General features: G+C 38.5%; 1 protein-coding gene across 1 annotated transcript; it reads left to right on the plus strand.

Moving 5' to 3' along the window:
* Nucleotides 1–1,480: 1,480 nt before the first annotated feature.
* ncaldb (neurocalcin delta b) lies at nucleotides 1,481–16,108 on the plus strand. The gene is made up of 4 exons (XM_039820541.1): nucleotides 1,481–1,681; nucleotides 12,096–12,526; nucleotides 14,270–14,375; nucleotides 15,121–16,108. Exons 2-4 carry the CDS (start codon nucleotides 12,149–12,151, stop codon nucleotides 15,213–15,215), a joined length of 579 nt encoding a protein of 192 aa, XP_039676475.1. The 5' UTR covers nucleotides 1,481–1,681; nucleotides 12,096–12,148; the 3' UTR covers nucleotides 15,216–16,108.
* The last annotated feature ends 3,986 nt before the right edge of the window (nucleotides 16,109–20,094 follow it).

The following is a 20,094-nucleotide window of genomic DNA, read 5'->3' on the forward strand; positions in this document are numbered from 1 at the left end:
AAGCTAAAATGGTTTATATGCTAGCGGCTCGCTAGCTAGTGACGGCAATTTATTGTTTTAGGTGTTATTTGCCAGGTTAGGTGTTCATATTTTACCATGTTCCTTACCGCTGTCTGGATACTTGCGTTTCAAAGCTAGAGACACTATAAGTTTTCCTCGGGATTGTGCCATGTTTCTCTGGGTTAATGATGTTGGCTTGTTGGTGGTCTGTATCACAGTGTCACCTCGCGCACGGCGTTCCTATATCAGACTCTGTGATAAGGATGCTGTGCGCGAGGCGGACAGATTGGTAGATTTGAATGTGGCTACAGAGGCAGACCGCAGTATCTACCGCGTCAAAGTCGGGTAAACAAAGGCAGAACGCAGTAACTTCACTTACTGCGCTTTGCCTTGGTACTAGCTACCGAGTCAAAGTCGGGTAAACAAAGGCAGAACGCAGTAATTTGACATAGTGATTTCTCTGAAATGGGATACAGTTGAACCAGGAGTTTTTGTCACAAGACGTAGGAGATGTTACAAAGCCCATTTCCAGTCTAAACTCAATTTTGACCAAATATGTAGTTACTGCGTTTTGGCTTTGTACGGCAGTATAGGCTTATGTTTTTTTTTAAAGATTATTTTTGGGGGCTTTTTCCCTTTATTATGAAGTGACAGTGGATAGACTTGAAGGGGGTGATAGATGAGGGATGACATGAAGCAAAGGGCAGCAGGTCAGATTTGAACCTGTGCCGCTGCAGGACTCAGTTTTCTCCAATTGCTAAAATGTATGATGACATCATAAACTTATGTAAACAGAAATTAATACTAACAGTTCATTTGTTCATTTGTATATGATGCTTTGGGCTTGATGTTCCTGCTTACATGACTGAATGCATCAAGTTTGCAGCGTTGAGTATTTGATGTAAAGTTTTCCAACCGTTTTTTAATCTCATAATTATTATTATTATTATTATTATTATTATTATTATTATATCATATATAAAATATTATTGAAAAAAATATAAGCTAGGAAAGGTAATATCTTGGTCCAGAGCAAAGGAAACATCGAAATGAGGAGATGTATACAGTATTTAGAGAAACAAATATACAATAAATAGAATAGAATAAATATGAAAGCTACAGTGTATTGTATGCACATTAATGTCATGTAATGCCAAAAGACTGTTCAGTATTACAATCTTTTTCATATTCCTGAGATATTTAGCACATATTATAAAGCACACCAACATGATCTACTATTTAATACCACATAACTCCTAACACGCACCTATTCACACTTGTGTTAATATAATAACCATATTTATAACCATATATATATATATATATATATATATATATATAATAAAATGTTTTATATCTATGATTATAATCATGTTTTATTGAATTCATTAGTCAGAAAAAAACTTCTGTGTTGCCAGGACAACGCGGCTTCTCATTGGCCGCTGCAGCAACCCCGTGACTAGCAGTCTTGACGTCACTGCGAGAGTCTGCAGGGCAAAGCGGAGTCTGTGCAGCGGAACAAGCCTGGTGTCGAGTTTTGGACTGAGAGCAGCCGGGATACTCCAGCTCATGAGTGGCTCCTGCAACCTGTTGCCACCTTTGTGTCTGAAACTTTTTACCGCGAGGTAATGGACTATTAGAGAGACTTTTAACAGGGCCTCCACAGCAACTTAAAAGCGAGGTAAGTTGCCGCTAATGTTGGGTCCGTCCCTCCCTCGTAGTTTGTCCGCTTCCTGTTACTTTTTTTTTTTTTTTTTTTTTGCAACTCAGGTGAGATGAGTTTACAGGTTGAAGCTGCAACTCTTACCAACAGTCTTATTCGCCTGTATAACACAACAGGAATACACATTTTCTTGCATAACGTTGCAGTGCAGTAGCGTTTCTTAAGATGCTAGCAGCCGATTAAGCTTTACCTATTTTTCTAATCGGATGAGGCTGCTTCTTCGGTCCTAAATTTAACCCTCAGAGGAGCCGGTAAAGGTTGTGCTTGATGTCTTCATACACTCTCTCCATATTTAATTGTAGAATGAGTGAGGACAGGAAGTGAAAAAGGAGTCCTGCGGCCGCACAAGGCTGAGTGAGGCAGGGTATCTTATTTCAGGCAATACACAATCAGTCAGTCAGTCAGTGGATTAAAGCAGAGAGAGAGAGAGAGAGAGAGAGAGCATTATTGGACTGGTGGTGCTTTATCTTGACAAGTGAGTTAAAATGTTTGTTGTGCTGTAAATGAATGCCTTTGGTAGAGATCCTCTCATTATATATCCTCGGTGTACAGTGACAGTGTTGTAGCAGTGAGATGTGTTTCACTTTAATGAGCTGACATCTGGAGAGCTTCAGGGCATTACATGGCATAACATTTAGGAATGAAGTACTTTGAAGGAAAGTAACCGTCAAAGAAGCTGTGGCATCAGATCAATGCTGAAAAATATTTGACAATGATTTTGATAATCTATAAAATAATTTATCAAGCTAAAATGTCAAACATTTGCAGGTTCCAGCCTCTTAAATGTGAGGCTTTGTAGCTTTCATTATTTTATTTTTTTACAGTGAACCCTATATAAGACTATATCCCGAAACAGGCCCATTGCAGTTTACCCTGAGTCCAAGGTGAGGTCTTGTACTACAACAGAACATGAGTTAAAGGATAATATTTAATAAGAAGTTTTACATTTCAAACATGTTTTCAACTAGTGGGATGTAAACAAGAACCTGTAATGGCTGAATTTCCTCTTGTTCCTGTGAAGTGTTTACAAAGTGATCAGAGCGGGCAGTGATGTGAAAAGGCGTGAGTGGACCCAGAAGGAGAAAATTAAATGTTACAGACAGTGACAAGAAAAGCTCAAGTTAATTGGATCAAATGCAGATGCAGGGAAATGAGAGAAAAGAGGTTCACTCACACAAAGAAAACCGAAAACTACTACTGACACAGACTCTAGTTTTCTGTCTTTGAGGCTCCAAAATGTTTGATAGGTTTTTAGTGAATTTCAACCAAAACTCTCTGTCCAGCTCCTCCTCCTCTCACCTCAGACAGCCTACTCAATATAGCAAGAACATTAAAGACCTGCGGAGGTGCTGCTGACACAAGGGTGGAGTCGAGATAATAGCCCCCTTGGTGTTAAAAGCATCCCTCCAAACATTTCAAGATGCTGAACTCTCACAGACGTATGCTAAATTTGAACAGATGTTCTATTTTCATCTGCGTGGGTTTGTTTTGGGCCAGACTGGCCACATTGGCTGCAATCCTCTGTAGTTATGCTCCTCTGTGCAGCAGTCGGTGCTCTTTTGAATTGAATTAGACCTTTTTTTAGAGAAAGCGGACAGGGAGAGGGATTGTGAGAAAGCAAAGGATGAGTAGAAGATTAAACTGAAGGAAGAAGAGCATGGTTCAAATGCTGAGATAAAAAAAATAGATTTTGGCCTGTCACACAGATAATTGTTTGGATAGAAAACCACATTTCACACATGCCGTGCAGTAGATATCGCTGGCCGCGGTGGGAGTTGTTTAGTCATTGCACAGATTGACATTTCCATCTCTGTAGCCTTTGTCTTTATAGCATGCTGTTTCAGAGAGAGGCACATTTAGATATTCAGTGCAAAGTAAACAGCACTCTCTTCGTGCAATCAGTAACAATTTTGTGTGTGTGTGTGTGTGTGTGTGTGTGTGTGTGTGTGTGTGTGTGTGTGTGTGTGTGTGTGTGTGTGTGTGTGTGTGTGTGTGTGTGTGTGTGTGTGTGTGTGTGTGTGTGTGTGTGTGTGTGTGTGTGTGTGTGTGTGTGTGTGTGTGTGTGTGTGTGTGTGTGTGTGTGTGTGTGTGTGTGTGTGTCCAATCCTGAGTTTGTTGCAGCTCTGCCTGCCTTTTTGCACTTTTGTTCGCTCGCTCATAATAGCTTCTCTGTCACGATTGTGGTTTTCTGCAACACCTTAACGCATAAAGCTCTCTGGCTGAAAATGGGAGCTCATGTGTGCTGCATTATCATGTTGCTGCCTTAGGTCTCTCAAAGGCAGTATGGATGGGATTTAGAGAAGTAAAGAAATGGTTTAAGAAATTGTCAAGCAAAAAAAAAAACCTGTTGCAATTCAAATAATTTACATTTTTAAAACTGCCGTAAAATAAACAGTTAAATGTCAATTGTACTGATATTTGAGTTGGCGGAGACAGCTGTGTCAGAGCATTTACCAATATTCACATTCTACTGATGTCCATTGAAATGACCGATCGAGGTAATGAGTAATGCATTTATTGTGATTACCACAAATATTAAGGAAGTGTAAGAGGAAGTTGTGGCTGTTTTTAGAGCTGTGTTTTAAGAGTGATTTGACCTTCAGCCTCTCTTCAGTCTTATGTTTGCATGTTTGTTTTTCTAATTTTCAGAGCCTTTGGTGACATATTCAAATTTAACATATGACAACGAAAAAGCAGTACATTCTCACACTGGAGAAGCTGAAAGCAGAGAAAGTTTAAAAAATTTCTTTTTATCAAAATAGTTCATTTCTGTCAATCGATTAATCCACAATTATTTCCGCTCTAATCTCTGGATGCAGTTATTTCATGACACTGCTGGCATCAAAATCATACTTTTGACTTTCACTTTCAGTCTTTTACCTTTATATCTCTGTGAAGATGTTAGTTTCCCCAGTCAGCCTCTGGTACAGGTCAGACCAGTAGACCAGCCCCCTGACCTTACACTAAATAACACAGGAGATAGAGTTGCAGTCAGATATGCAAGGAGCCACTAAAGCACGCTACACTGAACAGCGCTCGTCACGACACTTGCAACATGAGCACTGGTGCTCCCAAAGCTATGTCGTGCTGCAGCAGCGTTTGATATTTCGAAATGTGCTGCTGATCAGACATGTGGACTCTAACCAGAAGAGGTTTTGAGATAGATTTGTATAGTGTGTTAAGATGTTGAGGAGAGCTGCAGGCCATCCTTTTTAGATCTCGTAAAATTTGAGCCAAAATGGCACAAAACCAACCGGCCTGTCACCTCATAGTTCATACGTGCCTCATTTGTGAGCGTAATGGCTAACCCGTTATTTAATTTTGCTCAACATAATGTGTCTTCAGTTGCTCACATGCAGCAGTAAATTACATTTTCAAGAGTGGTATTGAGTTGAGTGTTTGATGTGCTGTAGGATCTCAGTAGTGCAACGTTTGCTACCATGCCAGTTTTTGTCATCCTGCACTTTAATTCGACTGATGATGATCTCTGGCAGAGCATCTAGAGTCATCTAACTGCATGAAAATGTTCTCCACCTACAAGTTAACATCTTTACTTAAAAACTTAAGCATGGGAGGGCATTGATTCTGCATGCTTTCACACATTTTTCACCTTTTGTGCATCAATTAGAAGACAGAAAATAAATCTGCTACATATTTGATAATCGATTAATTGGATAAGTCATTTTTTTAATGATAAAATGCCACCAAAAATCACTGATTTCAGCTTCTCAACTGTTTTTTTTTTTATGGTTTCTTTCCATGTTGCTGTCGTTGGACTGTGTTAATCAAACGCACAACTCTGAGCTCTTGCAAAAACAGATAATGCGAAACCAAATTACTGATACATGACTTGCTTAGCAGAGGAGAAAGAGAGTGGTTCTGAGATGAAGCATCATTTAATTTTGACCTGTGGGTGAATGTCAGATTGCTGATCATGGTCGAGAATGACTGGCCTCAGCTCTGCAGCCTGATCGCAGACGGATCATATTACATCATGAATGTGTGATTCACAAACTCACTGTCTGTGATCGGGTTTCTTTTAATCACTCTGGCTCTCTCTTGCCCCTGATACATTTATTACGTACTTACTTTAAACTTACTACTATTTTTATTTAAACACTGATTTCATTCCATTCATATTGAAACAAATATTAAAGCTGAAATTATTGATTAATTGGTCGACAGAAAATGGACCTGCAACTATTTTGATAATCGTTTGATCACTTTTTTAAGCAGAAATGTCAAACAGTCACTGGTTCCAGCTCATATATGAGGATTTGCTGCTTTTTCTTTTTTTCTTTGATAGTACATTTAATATCTTTGGGGTTTGGACGGTTAACAAAACAAAACTAGACACTTAAAGATGTCATCTTGGCTTTTTTTTTCTTTTCTTTTTTTACTATTTTCTTGCATGCAGTAGACCATTAACCTGACACACCAGATGGTTTGTTAACACAGAACCATCTGAGAAGCTGCCATTGAAAACTGTTTGGAAAAGGGCAGGCAGTTTCAAAAAAATACCTGGCAGGTGATTGGATGAGCCATCTGTCTATTACGTCTGCCATTGTTGTTTTGAACGAACGGTCGCGGCCATTACACACTCCTAAACCCCGCCCGTAGCTGCCAGTAGCTCCTCGCAGGAAGCTGATTGGTTTGGTTCGCTGCTGTTCGGACACAAACGCATTACTGAAAGCCTGACGAGATGGATTTTCGTGTTATATGTGAACCTGCGATTCTCGCATGATTTTATGATTTGTCTAGAATCCAGCTGCCGTGCAAGCTAGGTTGGTAGGCCGTGCAATTTGTTAAGATTATAACCTACAGATGAATCAAAAATGAAAATAATTGTTTGATGCAGACCATATTTTTATTTCATGGAAATGAAACCAAGATGTTTTCGTGATGTGTTGCTTTCAGTAGTTGTTGGATAAGATAGTTGGTGCCGCTGATGATGTTGTGTCCTGATATTGTCTATAGTTGAATATGAAGCAGCATTGTTGTTGTTGGTTTTAAGAGCTAAATCGGTCTCGAAGCCCATCAGGTTGATCTTGTCCTCCGCTCAACGTCTCAAACACTGAACAACATGTGTGTCCTGTCGGTGTTATTAGAAACCGAAAGTGACAGCCTGTCTGGATTATACCTGCACAGGCTGAGGTCACCGACTCAGGTCTCTTCTTCTCACGGGCACGCTCCAGAGGTTAAAGTGCCTGGTGTTCACTCACTTGTCCTGACTTTATGAGACGGTAGAGGTAGAGACTTGGCTCAACCATGTGGCCTCTCCACTTGTCAAAGCCTGGGTTATGTAACAGGGCCAATAAAGGTCTGCCAACAGCAGAAGGTAAGAGTCTTAACGGTTAATTATAAGCAGTGATCTTCAGAGTCAGAAATAGGGTTCTTAGGGGTGACTTGTTGAAGGGATGTTCAGTAGAGGTCTGAGCTTTCATGCCATCATTTCTTCTTTTAAAATACAGGAGAGAGAGAGAGAGAGAGAGAGAGAGAGAGAGAGAGAGAGAGAGAGAGAGAGAGAGAGAGAGAGAGAGAGAGAGAGAGAGAGAGAGAGAGAGAGAGAGAGAGAGAGAGAGAGAGAGAGAGAGAGAGAGAGAGAGAGAGAGAGAGAGAGAGAGAGATGAAATTACATTAACATGGCAGATAAACATTTGTACCCATACATACTGTACACATGGAGCAATAGCTGCATGTCTATGGACTGTGGGAGGAAACGAAAACCCACAGGGAGTAACGTGCAAACTCCACATAGAAACTACACCCAGCCGTGTCGTCTAAAAACTAGCCAAACATTTGTAAAGAAGTAAAATACTTGCCTTTTAGTAATGACAGAGCATCCAGTATGAGACAAAGATCCGTTCATATCACACTAATTATTTTTAGTATTTATTAATCAATTTCGCATTTTTCCATTAAAGTGAAAAATGGGCATTATATGTTGTAAAGCTGATAAGAGCGCACTAATTAACCTTCCCTCGCTCATGTTGAGTCATAGGGAGAGAAACATTTTAGTCGGCTCGGTTTGTGGGAACAGTCGGGCTGAAAGTATGATTGGAGCCACAGCTAAAAGCAAACAATCCGTTAGCCTACACAGAAACTGTAATTAAATGCTATTGTGAATCAAAGGCGGCGTGTAAAGAAATATGTTTGTGTTTTTGACAACTCTCTGCCAAAAACGAGTGCTTGTATGGTCAGTAATCATGACAATGCAGCCTCAATTATCATGGTATGCTCCACAATCCATTAAGAAATTAAAATGCAGATTGTATGTGTATGTAAACATGTGACGGTCTTGATCACCGCATGAGACAAAGAGTGAGTTTATGGATGAAAGGAATGGAGGTAGTCAGCATGGTTGATTAGTGGAATGAACGGGGTTTTGACTTTGGAGAGTCATTGCGTTTGTATTTAGACTTTGAATGAGAGATATAGAGATATAAGACCTTAAGTTGGTTGTGATAGGGTTTCTTTCTTTAAAACACAGACATACACTGACATAACTAAAATTGTGAAAAAAAAAATTTTAAAAAAAAAATTAATTTTTTTTTTTTTTTTTTGTTTTTTTTTTTTTTTTTTTTTTTTTTTTTTTTTTTTTTTTTTTTTTTTTTTTTTTTTTTTTTTTTTTTTTTTTTTTTTTTTTTTTTTTTTTTTTTTTTTTTTTTTTTTTTTTTTTTTTTTTTTTTTTTTTTTGTAATTTAATTTTGTTTTTTTTTGTGTGTGTGTGTGTGTTTTTTTTTTTGTGTGTGTGTGTGTGTTTTTTGGGGGGGGGGGGTGTAGATGGATAGATGAATAGATAGTATCTCACAAAAGTGAGTACACCCCTCACATTTTAGTAAATATTTCATTATATCTTTTAATGGGACAACACTGAAGAAATTACACTTTGCTACAATGTAAAGTATTAAGTGTACAGCTTGTATAACAGTGTACATTTGCCGTCCCCTCAAAATAACTCACAGCCATTAATGTCTAAACCGCTGGCATTAAAAGTAAGTACACCCCTATGTTAAATTCCCATAGAGGCAGGCAGATTTTTAAAGGCCAGTTATTTCATGGATCCAGGATACTATGCATCCTGATAAAGTTCCCTTGGCCTTTGGAATTAAAATAGCCCCCCATCATCACATGCCCTTCACCATACCTAGAGATTGGCATGGGGTACTTTCCATAAAATCATCTCTCAATGCAAATCAAACCAGCTAACTGAAATAAAACCGTATGTGTGTGTGTGTGTATATATATATGTATGTATGTATGTATGTATGTATGTATGTATGTATGTATGTATGTATGTATGTATGTATCATAAAAACATATGTATATATATATATATACATATGTATCTCTCTCTCTCTCTCTCTCTATCTCTCTATCTCTCTATCTCTATATCTCTATATCTCTATATCTCTATATCTATCTCTACCAGGGTCATACCGCAAATCTAATCGAGCAAATTCAGTATTTTTAAGTAGTATAGTTACGTATTTTCCGGCTTGTTTTAGTTTTACAATCTGTCTAAAACAGGAAAACTTAGACTTGAATGTACACCCTGAAGATATATTTTTCAAATGATGCCATTCAGTAACCGATAATAAACAATATCTACCAGGGAAAGACATATTTCCTGATCTTTGCTCAGGTTGAAGTAGACTTCTTTTTATAGCAGACAATTTGACATGCCACGGTGTGTTCATAGGCCTTAAAATTCAGATGTTGGGAATGTTTCAATGGTAAAAATAAATTCATTCTTGATTAACCTGTAAATTATCTTCTCGATTAATTGTTTGGTCTATAAAACATCAGAAAACAGTGAAATATGCCCATCAAATATATCCTAGAGCACAAAGTAATGTCATTAAATGTCTTGTTTTGTCCAACTAACAGGCCCAAACCCCAAATCATTCAATTTACTTTAATCAAAAGACTAAGAAAAGCTGCAAATGCTCACATTTGAAGAAACTGGAACCATCAAATATTTGGTACTTTTGCTTGAAAAATGACAAGCGATTAATAGATGATCAAAATAGTTACCTAGCCTATTAGCTGATACCTTCAGTTGTAATGTTATATTGTAAACAGTCCCTATGTTGCCCTTCTCAGGTAGACACATTGGACCACTGCTGTCTTTTGTTCCAGGAGTGATGAATGTAAAAGGGTGTTAATCTCTTTTTCACACTGGCATTGAAGTGAACTATGGGTAACAGCAGGGAACTCATTAGAGGTTGCTACCACATTGCTAGAGCCCATTGTTTACTCTGAGTTAATTAAAGGATGATTGCTGGCTGTTTATGGAACATGCAAGTGTGAAATAAAGGGACAGGAAGACTGAGTCCTTGCATTAGCAAAACTAATGAAAATGCAGGCTGTTTAATTCAAACTGCAACCACTTCATCACAAATCTACCTATTCATACAATTATACTTAAAATGCCCAAATTGCTAAATCAATTTGTGTAGATTGGTTTCCAGGACCCTCTTGTTTCCTGTTGAGTTTGCCACTGAAGCATCCCTTTTCAATAATGCCAAGTTGGCATGAAGAGCATATTCTCACTAAAGCACCCACTTTCCAGGGAAGTAAACATGAAGGCAGCTCTTTTTTAATCAGTCTTGATTAATTAATGGATCAGCTAAAAGAGCAAACGTAAGACAAGTCAAATGGGATCAGTCTATATTTGCCAGTCTACAGTTGTAGTTAGACAGCCAAATCTAAGTATGTTTCTTTCCATTTTATTAACTATCCCTTTCATAATTTAGCTCCGGAGTCTTTAAAAAAAGTAAGAGAGGCCACAAACATCGACTGGATACAAAGAGGTGACAGATCTTTATTTCCTGTTCTGGAACAACCTACATACCTTTACAGTAATTTGGCCTGACCTGACATTGCTTATTTTAACATTATCCGCAGCTAAGCTTAGAACAGCTTCCCTCTTCTCTTAAGCCTGGAGAGATAAGCAGCAGCTAGCTGTCTCACAGGGGAAAGTGCAAAACATATGAGCTGCAGGGTTAAATGATGAACTGTGTCTTGTATTGAGTGTTCAGGCTCCCTGTTCACTTTCTGCAACGACTCATCATTACAAGTTGGATCAGCTCCGTGGCTAGTATGCATGAAACATAGACAAGTGCGTGCGTGCGTGCGTGCGCGCGCGCATCGGCATCAAAGCTCCTGCAGGAAATGGAAGTTGCATCTGCAGTGATGCACGCACAGACACATTGGCAGGAATTGGGGTTATCAACAGTGTGTGTGCTACACTGGTAGTGTGGGCGTAGTTGTGCATATGTGGTGGTTGTGCACCATGAAAATATTTGGTGGTCTCCTGTTGCAGGTGCATGGAAGACTGAACCTGGCTGTTCATGTGCACAAGACCGCATACTCAACTTTATCTCCCTGCTTTTCTTTTATCTCGTGTACTGTCATAGTTTCTATGATAACGTTTATTTGCATTTTTTCATGAAATGGCAACAACAACAAAACGGTAAAAAAGGTGCAGTTAAGATTAAAAAGACAGCAAACTGTCAACTAAATTACCGCCTTAAAATAGACTAAATGAAAGCAAGAACTACAAGTTTCATGCATCAGTATATATGACAGTGAAGCTAATATAAAGAGATGATATGAAAGAGAATAAAAACATTTAAATTATTTTATTAAAAAATATCATTCCACAGTTTGTAGTGAGTACTGTAGGTTGTTTTACATATTTTCCATCATTTACATTGACCTTTTTTAGAAGTCAGGAGTTGGGAGCCAGTTTTGAACTGTCTAGTAACACTTCTACTCAATTTTCAATAACTGCTCTTTGTGATAACAACACTATTATGTTAACAGCCCAAGTACACATAATGTTAGGGCACTTGACATCCCAAAACTCCCCACAGGAAATTATTTAGCAGAGGTGGTAAGCCAAGCTGATCCATCTCATCTTGTAAGCAGTTAAGTTTAGTTGGTAGATGATGGCCAACCTCGTTTTTAGCAGCTAAAGAGTCAGATATTTTTCCATCAGGTGCTGATAGAGACCAAAAACAGAACTGAAAGGAGAGTGTATATTGATGATAGGTAATAATGTTAGTATTGTTTACAGCTTGTTCCACTGCCCCCAAGTTGGCAAAAAGTCAGATATTGCAGGTTTAAACTGTATTTTAGTGTCTTATGAGGATTAATTATTTAATTATATAACAGAAGGTAGCCCAGCTTTTTAAAGTGTGAAAGTGCATCAAGACTGTACGCTTTTTTTCCCCTTCCTTTTTACAACACTGTCTTCCCTCCTCCTCTTATGTCAAAAAGGCTCAAGGTCATTTCATATTATTTCTAAAATCCTTTTTCTGTTCGCCCCCCCTCTCTCTCTCTTTCTCTTCCTTACTGTGAGAAGTCTAAATTGCCGCTGCCCTCACAACACCCACAGCCTAAACACAAGCAGCGACCATGGGCAAACAGAACAGCAAGCTACGTCCCGACGTCATGCAGGACCTGATGGAGAACACAGACTTCACCGAGCATGAGATCATGGAGTGGTACAAGGGCTTCTTGCGGGACTGCCCCAGCGGCGCGCTCTCCATGGAGGAGTTCAAGAAGATCTACGCCAACTTCTTCCCTTATGGAGACGCCTCAAAGTTCGCCGAACATGTCTTCCGCACTTTTGACGCCAATGGAGATGGGACCATAGACTTCAGGGAGTTCATCATCGCCCTGAGTGTGACCTCTCGTGGTCGGCTGGACCAGAAGCTGAAGTGGGCGTTCAGTATGTACGATCTGGACGGGAATGGATACATTAGCAAGGCCGAGATGCTGGAGATCGTTACGGTGGGTTTACTGTTATGGTCTAGAGTGTTTTTGTTCTGTTTTGGTTCATTCTATCTTTATTTCCCTCCATCCTTCATTCTCTCAACTGTTCAGACTTTCTGCCATTTGAGCTTTATTTAGCCCCCAGTCCTTCAGTGGCCATAGCATGCCATTATGGTAACACCATGTTCCCTGGTCCTAAAACTACTCCTGCAGTGAAGCAACATTTTGCTTAGCCATCCACACCAGAGTTGCTACACCATATATCCATCTGCTTCTGTGTTCGGCACCATTTGACTGCCCACAGCAGGAAAACCAGCAGCTGTGTAATTTTAGAAACCAGCAGTTCCTCTCAGCCCCTCAGACATCTCTAAATAAGACTTGACTGTGGTGTAATTCTAAATGTGAGCAGTCCTCCTCTGATCCTCATATTGACTCAGCACTACACACTGCTCTTTATTTATAGTGTGTCTGTGTAAAGTGAGCGAGTGTGTTCATGTGTAGGGGTGCCTTGATACATTGGCAAAATATCCATCAGATCATTATCAATTAATCTATTTATTGTTTGTTTTTTTAACTGATGGTTTTTATGATGCCTCATTTTAGAAGGTGCTGCAGCCCCCTCAGCACCCATTTTTTTCCTTGTCTACGAAAAGTAGTCAAATGTGTCCAACACAATCACAGAGAATCCAAGGTGACATCAAATTCGTTGTTTTGTCTGACTGTAAGATAGTACATTTACAGTATATAAAACAGAACAGCAACACACGCTTATTAAATTACTTAAAGTAATTAATTGATTCTTTTTCTGTCAATTGATGTAATCTACTAATTGTTTCAGCTGTAGTGCAATATTATTTTTACTGCAAATATGTTGCTAATTGTTGAATTGAAGTTTCTGTGACCTTCTTTTCTTGAGTTATCTTCCTCAATACAGCTGTCAAAATTTGACAACCCCCCAAAAAACATACCCATGCTTTTTTATTAATGCCAATTACTTGATAATCAATTAGTTGATCAGAAATGATTTATATTAAAATGTATTATTTTTTCTTTATCTACTACAAATACCAAAGTATTACCCCTTTTCAAATGCTAGGGACTGCTTATATTTTATATGTTATTACATTCTCTAGATTTTGTTGTTTCTGGTCAGATCAGCTAATTGAAAAATCACTACACTAACTAGCTAACTCATAATAAAATTATCAATACCTGCAGCCCTAATCACCATCTTGGTGGTGTGTGTCTGTGTGATGAATGCAGATGTACACAGCTGCTCTGGTGCATTGATGTTTGGACAGATGATCTGACAAAACTCTTCATCATTATGAGGAATATTTCACACTCTAAGGTTAAAGTGTCTAATAGAAAGGTGGGACAGGCTAAAAAACAAAAGTTTGCAGCACTATTAATATATACTACCAGTGCTAGCTTTTAAATATCACAGGAAACCTAAAGAGTGAAGCAAAACACATTCACTATATATATATATATATATATATATATATATATATATATATATATATATATATATATAAATAAAAAAATCCAGCTGTTGCAACCTTGCTGTTGTGCTTCTGGCCGGTATAACTCATATGAAACGTGATCAGACTGTAGACTCTTTATTGTTGTCTTTGTCGTTGGAGTTTTTGACTGAGATATCTACAAATAAACTTACCAAAACAACATAATTTACAGTCAGAAACATAAAAGCTTCCATACTAAAATGTGTGTTCATGACTTCCACCTTTCTGTATTCAGGCTATTTACAAGATGGTTTCCTCTGTGATGAAGATGCCTGAGGATGAGTCCACACCTGAGAAACGCACAGACAAGATCTTCAGGCAGATGGACTTAAATCGAGATGGTAAGTCACTTTGCTGCAGTGTTTTCTGCTGAAACGGTAGCTTCTTTAACGCCTATAACTGAACTCAATGCCCCGTCACTCTCAATTTATTTTATTTTATTAAAAGAAGTGAAACGTCAACCCAATCTGGCAACACTGGTCAAGTTCTGTAGATGCACTCTAGCATTTTAAGTTGAAGCCATTTAAAGCTATAGTGCGTAGTTGCTGTCGCTCCCATGAGGAATTCTGAGTAATGACAACAAAACTCTCTGGGCGTCCACATGATACAAGCCTTACGTGATCGTGCATGCGCAGTTGCTAGTAGCCAAGGAGGACACGGAGGACATGATGGACTCTTCAGAAGAGTTAATTATCTTCAATCGAGCTTCTGTGTGGGAAAATCACCGGACGACACAATCTTCTGAACACAGCCATACTGAGAAATACAGAGAGAGTTGTGTGGAGCTGATTAATTAACTTTGTAGCAACTCATTTGGCAATGGCTTGAATGTAACGGACGTTTATTAATATCAAAAACTTTAAATAAACAAATTAACTAAAAATGTATTGCTATAGATATTTAAGAGACTCTGTAAAATAATTTTTTTGATAACGTGTCACATCACCTTAGGGAAGATATCTGCTCTTTGTTTTCATTTAATCTATTTTTGATCTAGTTAGATCTGCTAGAACACATAAACAGGACAATTAACAATACTCTTTGTCTGTCTGTCTGTCTGTCTGTCTGTCTGTCTGTCTCTCACAGGTAAACTGTCCCTTGAGGAGTTTGTTGAGGGAGCGAAGAACGATCCCTCCATCGTCCGGCTGCTTCAGTGCGATCCCAGCAGTGCTGGGCAGTAGAAAACTGGACTTTTTTTCCATCGCAGTTTGATTAATTTAACACATTTTCAAAATCTCTCCAAGCTGACCCACCTGAGATTGTTCAGATTTGATCACTTGAGCTATAGAGGCCCATTAACAAACACACACATAGAAAACATGCAACAACTGTGCATACTACAAGTACCAAAGCCTGCCGCATATCTTACCTTTCAGACGGCCACATGCACATGCTCTAAATGTGCCTCTGTTTGGTCAAAAGCTGAAGACAACATGGGTCTCATATATGGTACAAATATAACTCAAAGGACTCAAACCCCATCAAAGACTTGTTAAACACTGAATCAAAGTTGTGCTTTCTCTGTCTGAGAAGACAGCCAGAGAGGATAATCCAACAGATTTGTGAGGTACATTGAGCTGAATCCAAGTTTGCTGTTTCTTTTTATTCTTTCATTTCTTTTTCTTTTTTTTAAAGAATAATTCCTTATTTGAAGGGAATAATTGTTGTCTTTTAACTGACTCGGTTTGTTGAGGGATGAAGGACAGATTTTCACAAAGTTGCAATTGCAGTCTAGCTCCATGTTAACACTGGATGAAATGAAGTATGTGAGTCTGGGACGACAAGCGTTCACAGCTTACACTATGGCTTATGATGACAGGAGATATGGGACGTTTCGGATAGTTTTTAACCATAAAAGATTTTAAAAGGGATGAAAGCTGATTATTTTTAATGTAGCTTGGAGAAATGTTACTTTAAACCAAAATTGACTCTAAATGAAGGAATATTTTGACTACAGATTACAACCATCTGTTCTTTTGAAAGTGACTTTTTATGCCAAGTTCTGTGTACACACACACACACACACACACACACACACACACACACACACACACACACACACACACACACACACACACACACACACACACACACACACACACACACACACACACACACACACACACACACACCAGACATGAAAATCACTCACCTTTCGGCGAAATTCGCCGTTTTGAAACCCGGTGACCTACGTGAATCGTGTAGATTCGATGAGAAAATGTTTAAGGAGGGGGGGGGGTGTAAGTACTCGGGCCTGGTGCCCGATTTCTGGCGTATGACTATTTTAGAAAAATAAATAAATTAAAAAGTCCACATGGGATTTGCGCTGGATTTAACCATACTGTCTATGGATTTAACCAATCATCGAACTTCCACCAACCAGTGAAACGAGTTCTAGCCAATCAGATGCAAAGTAGGGCGGGTCTTTGCCGAAATGTCAGAGTGCGGTGCCGCTGTGGTCTCTGTGGTAACGCGTCTAAAAAAAATGGAGGCAAAGTTTATCAAACTTGGAGCATGTAGATACAGGCAGCTTTAGTTGAGAAAGTAGTTAAAAAAAATGGCGCTGGATATGAATAGAGGACTAGTGGAAAAGGGTGGAGACGGGAAGCCGTTTAGCACTTAGTGCCTCAAACTGAGGGAGCCGGGATACTGTCTATGGAGCCGGGTGCTTGCTTCTGCAGCGCATGTTGAAGGAAGAGACTGGACGGCAGCAGCGGTAAGAAAGTGCTTGCTAGTCATTAGATGCTAATCACAAAGCTTCGGTCCGTGCACTCACAACGACCGCTACCGTTGCGACTGCGCCTTTACTGACCGACCGTGATACAAACAATACGTGTGTGCACGTTCATAGCGGAACATGATTTGTAAAAGCTATCTGAAGCCCAAACTGCCTTGACAAAGCTGTTTGTTTGGAATCAGCATGGCAGTTATATAAACATAACGGCCTTGTCCCAGAGTTTAGACTTCTAGCTATATGAAAAGATAAACAATGCAACGTTTTTAAATGTAAATAAAGCAGCTAATATCAACATGGACAAAATCATGAATTTACTAATTTGCTTTTTTGATGATGACCTGGCCAAAGTAGTAAAGTTTAGTTTTCACAATGATTCATTGTAGGATTATGATATTATTCCAATATGTAAATCCACATTGACTCTTTATTTAACATATGGTTGGAAGAAGTAAAAATTGATCCAAAACTTTTTACTTTTTAAAAATTATGACTTTTATTATTGTGTAATGTCAGAAGGACATTAACTGTTTTGCCAGTCAAATTAACTTTAATGAGTGCATATTGAAATATTACACTGTTGGTTGGCAAAAAATTCATCTCAAAATGCATCAGATTGATGCTTTAAAATATAGAATATTTAACATTTTCTTCCGGGGGAGCATGCCCCCGGACCTACCTAGAGGGGTAATATCCTTCTCACCTTTTTCACCCCTGACCCGTTTTCATGCCTGACACACACACACACACACACACACACACACACACACACAGCTTTTATTTTTCTGAAGACTACATTAACTTGACAAATGCATATAAACATCTGTGATTCTCTTCCTTCAATTATGGTTGAACAAGCGTATGAGCAAAAAAAAAAGTTAGATCTTATATGAATATATAGTATTTTACTTATATATTCTTTTACTCTGTTATCACATTGTGGAAATTTGCTACAATGGAAGAAAAATCTATTCTTTGACGTATAAATTATTTGAATGTGATGATAAACATTTTATTTTATTTTACTTGACGAATATGATATGAAAGAAGGTTGTACAGTATATTCATCATATTTATGCTAGAGATGTTAAAAAGGAGAGGACCACACATATTGCTATACATTTTGCTTTAAATATCCACTGCTACATTTAGTGTATGTAGCTACTTTTTCTCCCTTAAATAGCTACAGATCTCAGTTTGATCCCCAACCGCCCCTCCACTGACCTAATATTTCCCAGGAAGCCAGTAAACATTGGCAGTCATTACGTTTTTCGTGTACTGTGTGTAACTGGTGTGTAAACGGTCTCTAAATGGTGTTTGCGTCATTAAAGTGCAACAGTAACCTCTGCAAATCTCAAGTTTTGTCCAAATGTGACTTTACATCTGTGGAATGTGCAACAACTATTTTTTGGCAGGTGACAGTTTCAGTGCTACTGTGATAATGGCGATATCAGAACAAAGCACTGATGGTAGCAAGTTACAGCTCTGTTATAGCCGGATTTACTGATAGCTCTTTACTGCTTCCATTCTACTTAACTTTCACCTCTCTGTACCTGCTAGTCTGAAAACACCATGAGATGCAATAGTCTTCACAGGTGGATGAATGAGGACTTTGAAGGGGGAATAGTTGTGATAAATTTTCTGGGCTTCTGCATATTTCAAGTAGGTGATCAAGTACGTTAGTCCCACATTTCACTTCAGTAGCATCTTGTGGTCAAGTGCCAAATATAGATTAATAAAAAAAAAAATACAGTATTGTATCCATTTATACTGTGCAGTTAACTGTCGAACAAAAAACTTCACTGTCATTTTGTAGATTTTATATTATTAACTTGCATTGTGTTCTGTGTAGAATGTCCATTTTGTTATTCAAATAAAGACAAAATAGGAAGATGGCTGATTGTCTTTTTTCATATATATTTAGACAATGTAACATGTAATAAAGACATAACTAGCCAACACCGTGGCTTAAAGTGATGGTTCGGAGTCATTTCACCCTAGGGTCCTTTGCACCATGACCTCGAGCCAAACAACCCCCCAGAAGCTTTTTTTCACCTGGATCAAACATTGGGAGAGTTAGCGTGATCAGCTGAATAGCTTAGTGCAGGCGCTAATGGATCCAAATGTGTATTTTGTAAGTTACCCCACTAATAATGCCCAAAATGATACCAAACTTCTACACTAGTACAAATAGGTTATTTACTCACAAAATGATGGATTGGAAAGTTTGTAAGTACACCAGGAGTTTATTTAAATAACACTTGCCTGCTGGCTTCTGCTCTCTGCTGCTACCGGCAGTAAGACGAGTGCTTAGGGACATCTACAAATTACAACACTCAAAAGAGATACAACAAAAACATTTATTAATTTAACTTATTTTTTAAAAGTAAGTGCTGTAGTACAACTAGCAGGAGACAAGTTATAATTGAGGTAAGTTTGGAGACATTACCTTATTTAATCATTAAATTAATAAATATTTTTACAGAGATCTCTCATCTCAGGGGGACATGAGGGAGGGAAGCACGGTCATTCGAAAATACTGCCGTGTTTCTACTGATGCAAAGCTTAATGCGAAATCGGTGAAGTATCCCTTTAATTGCTGTAGGATAGTACTGAAGGCCCAGGCTTAAAGTGATGGTTCGGAGTAATTTCACCCTAGGGTCCTTTGCACCATGACCTCGAGCCAAACACCCCCCCAGAAGCTTTTTTCACCTGGGTCTAACATTGGGAGAGTTAGCTAGAGTAGCGTTAGCCGCTGAATAGCTTAGCGCAGAGGCTAATGGATCCGAAGTGTCTCTTAACATTACCCCACTAATAATGCCCGAAATGATACCAAAGGTCTACACTAGTATATATAGGTTATGCACTCATAAAACGATGGATTGTAAAGTTTGTAAGTACACCAGAAGTGTATGTAAATAACACTTGCCTGCTGGCTTCTGCTCTCTGCTGCTGCTGCTGCTGTTACTACCGGGCAGTAAGAGTGCTTAGGGACATCTACAAATTACAACACCGAAAAGAGATGCAACAAAAATATTTATTAATTTAATGATTAAATAAGGTAATGTCTCCAAACTTACCTCAATTATTACTTGTCTCCTGCTAGTTATACTACAGCACTTACTTTAAAAAATAAGTTAAATTAAAAATATTTTTATTGCATCTCTTTTGGTTGTTGTAATTTGTAGATGTACCTAAGCACTCGGTCTTAACAGCAACAACAACAGCAGAGAGCAGAAGCCAGCAGGCAAGTGTTATTTATAAACTTCTTATTATCATTATGAAAGTAACTATATCGTGAACTAATTTATCATTAGAACAGTGTA

Source organism: Perca fluviatilis, chromosome 13, assembly GCF_010015445.1.
Source record: "Perca fluviatilis chromosome 13, GENO_Pfluv_1.0, whole genome shotgun sequence".
NCBI lineage: Eukaryota > Metazoa > Chordata > Actinopteri > Perciformes > Percidae > Perca > Perca fluviatilis.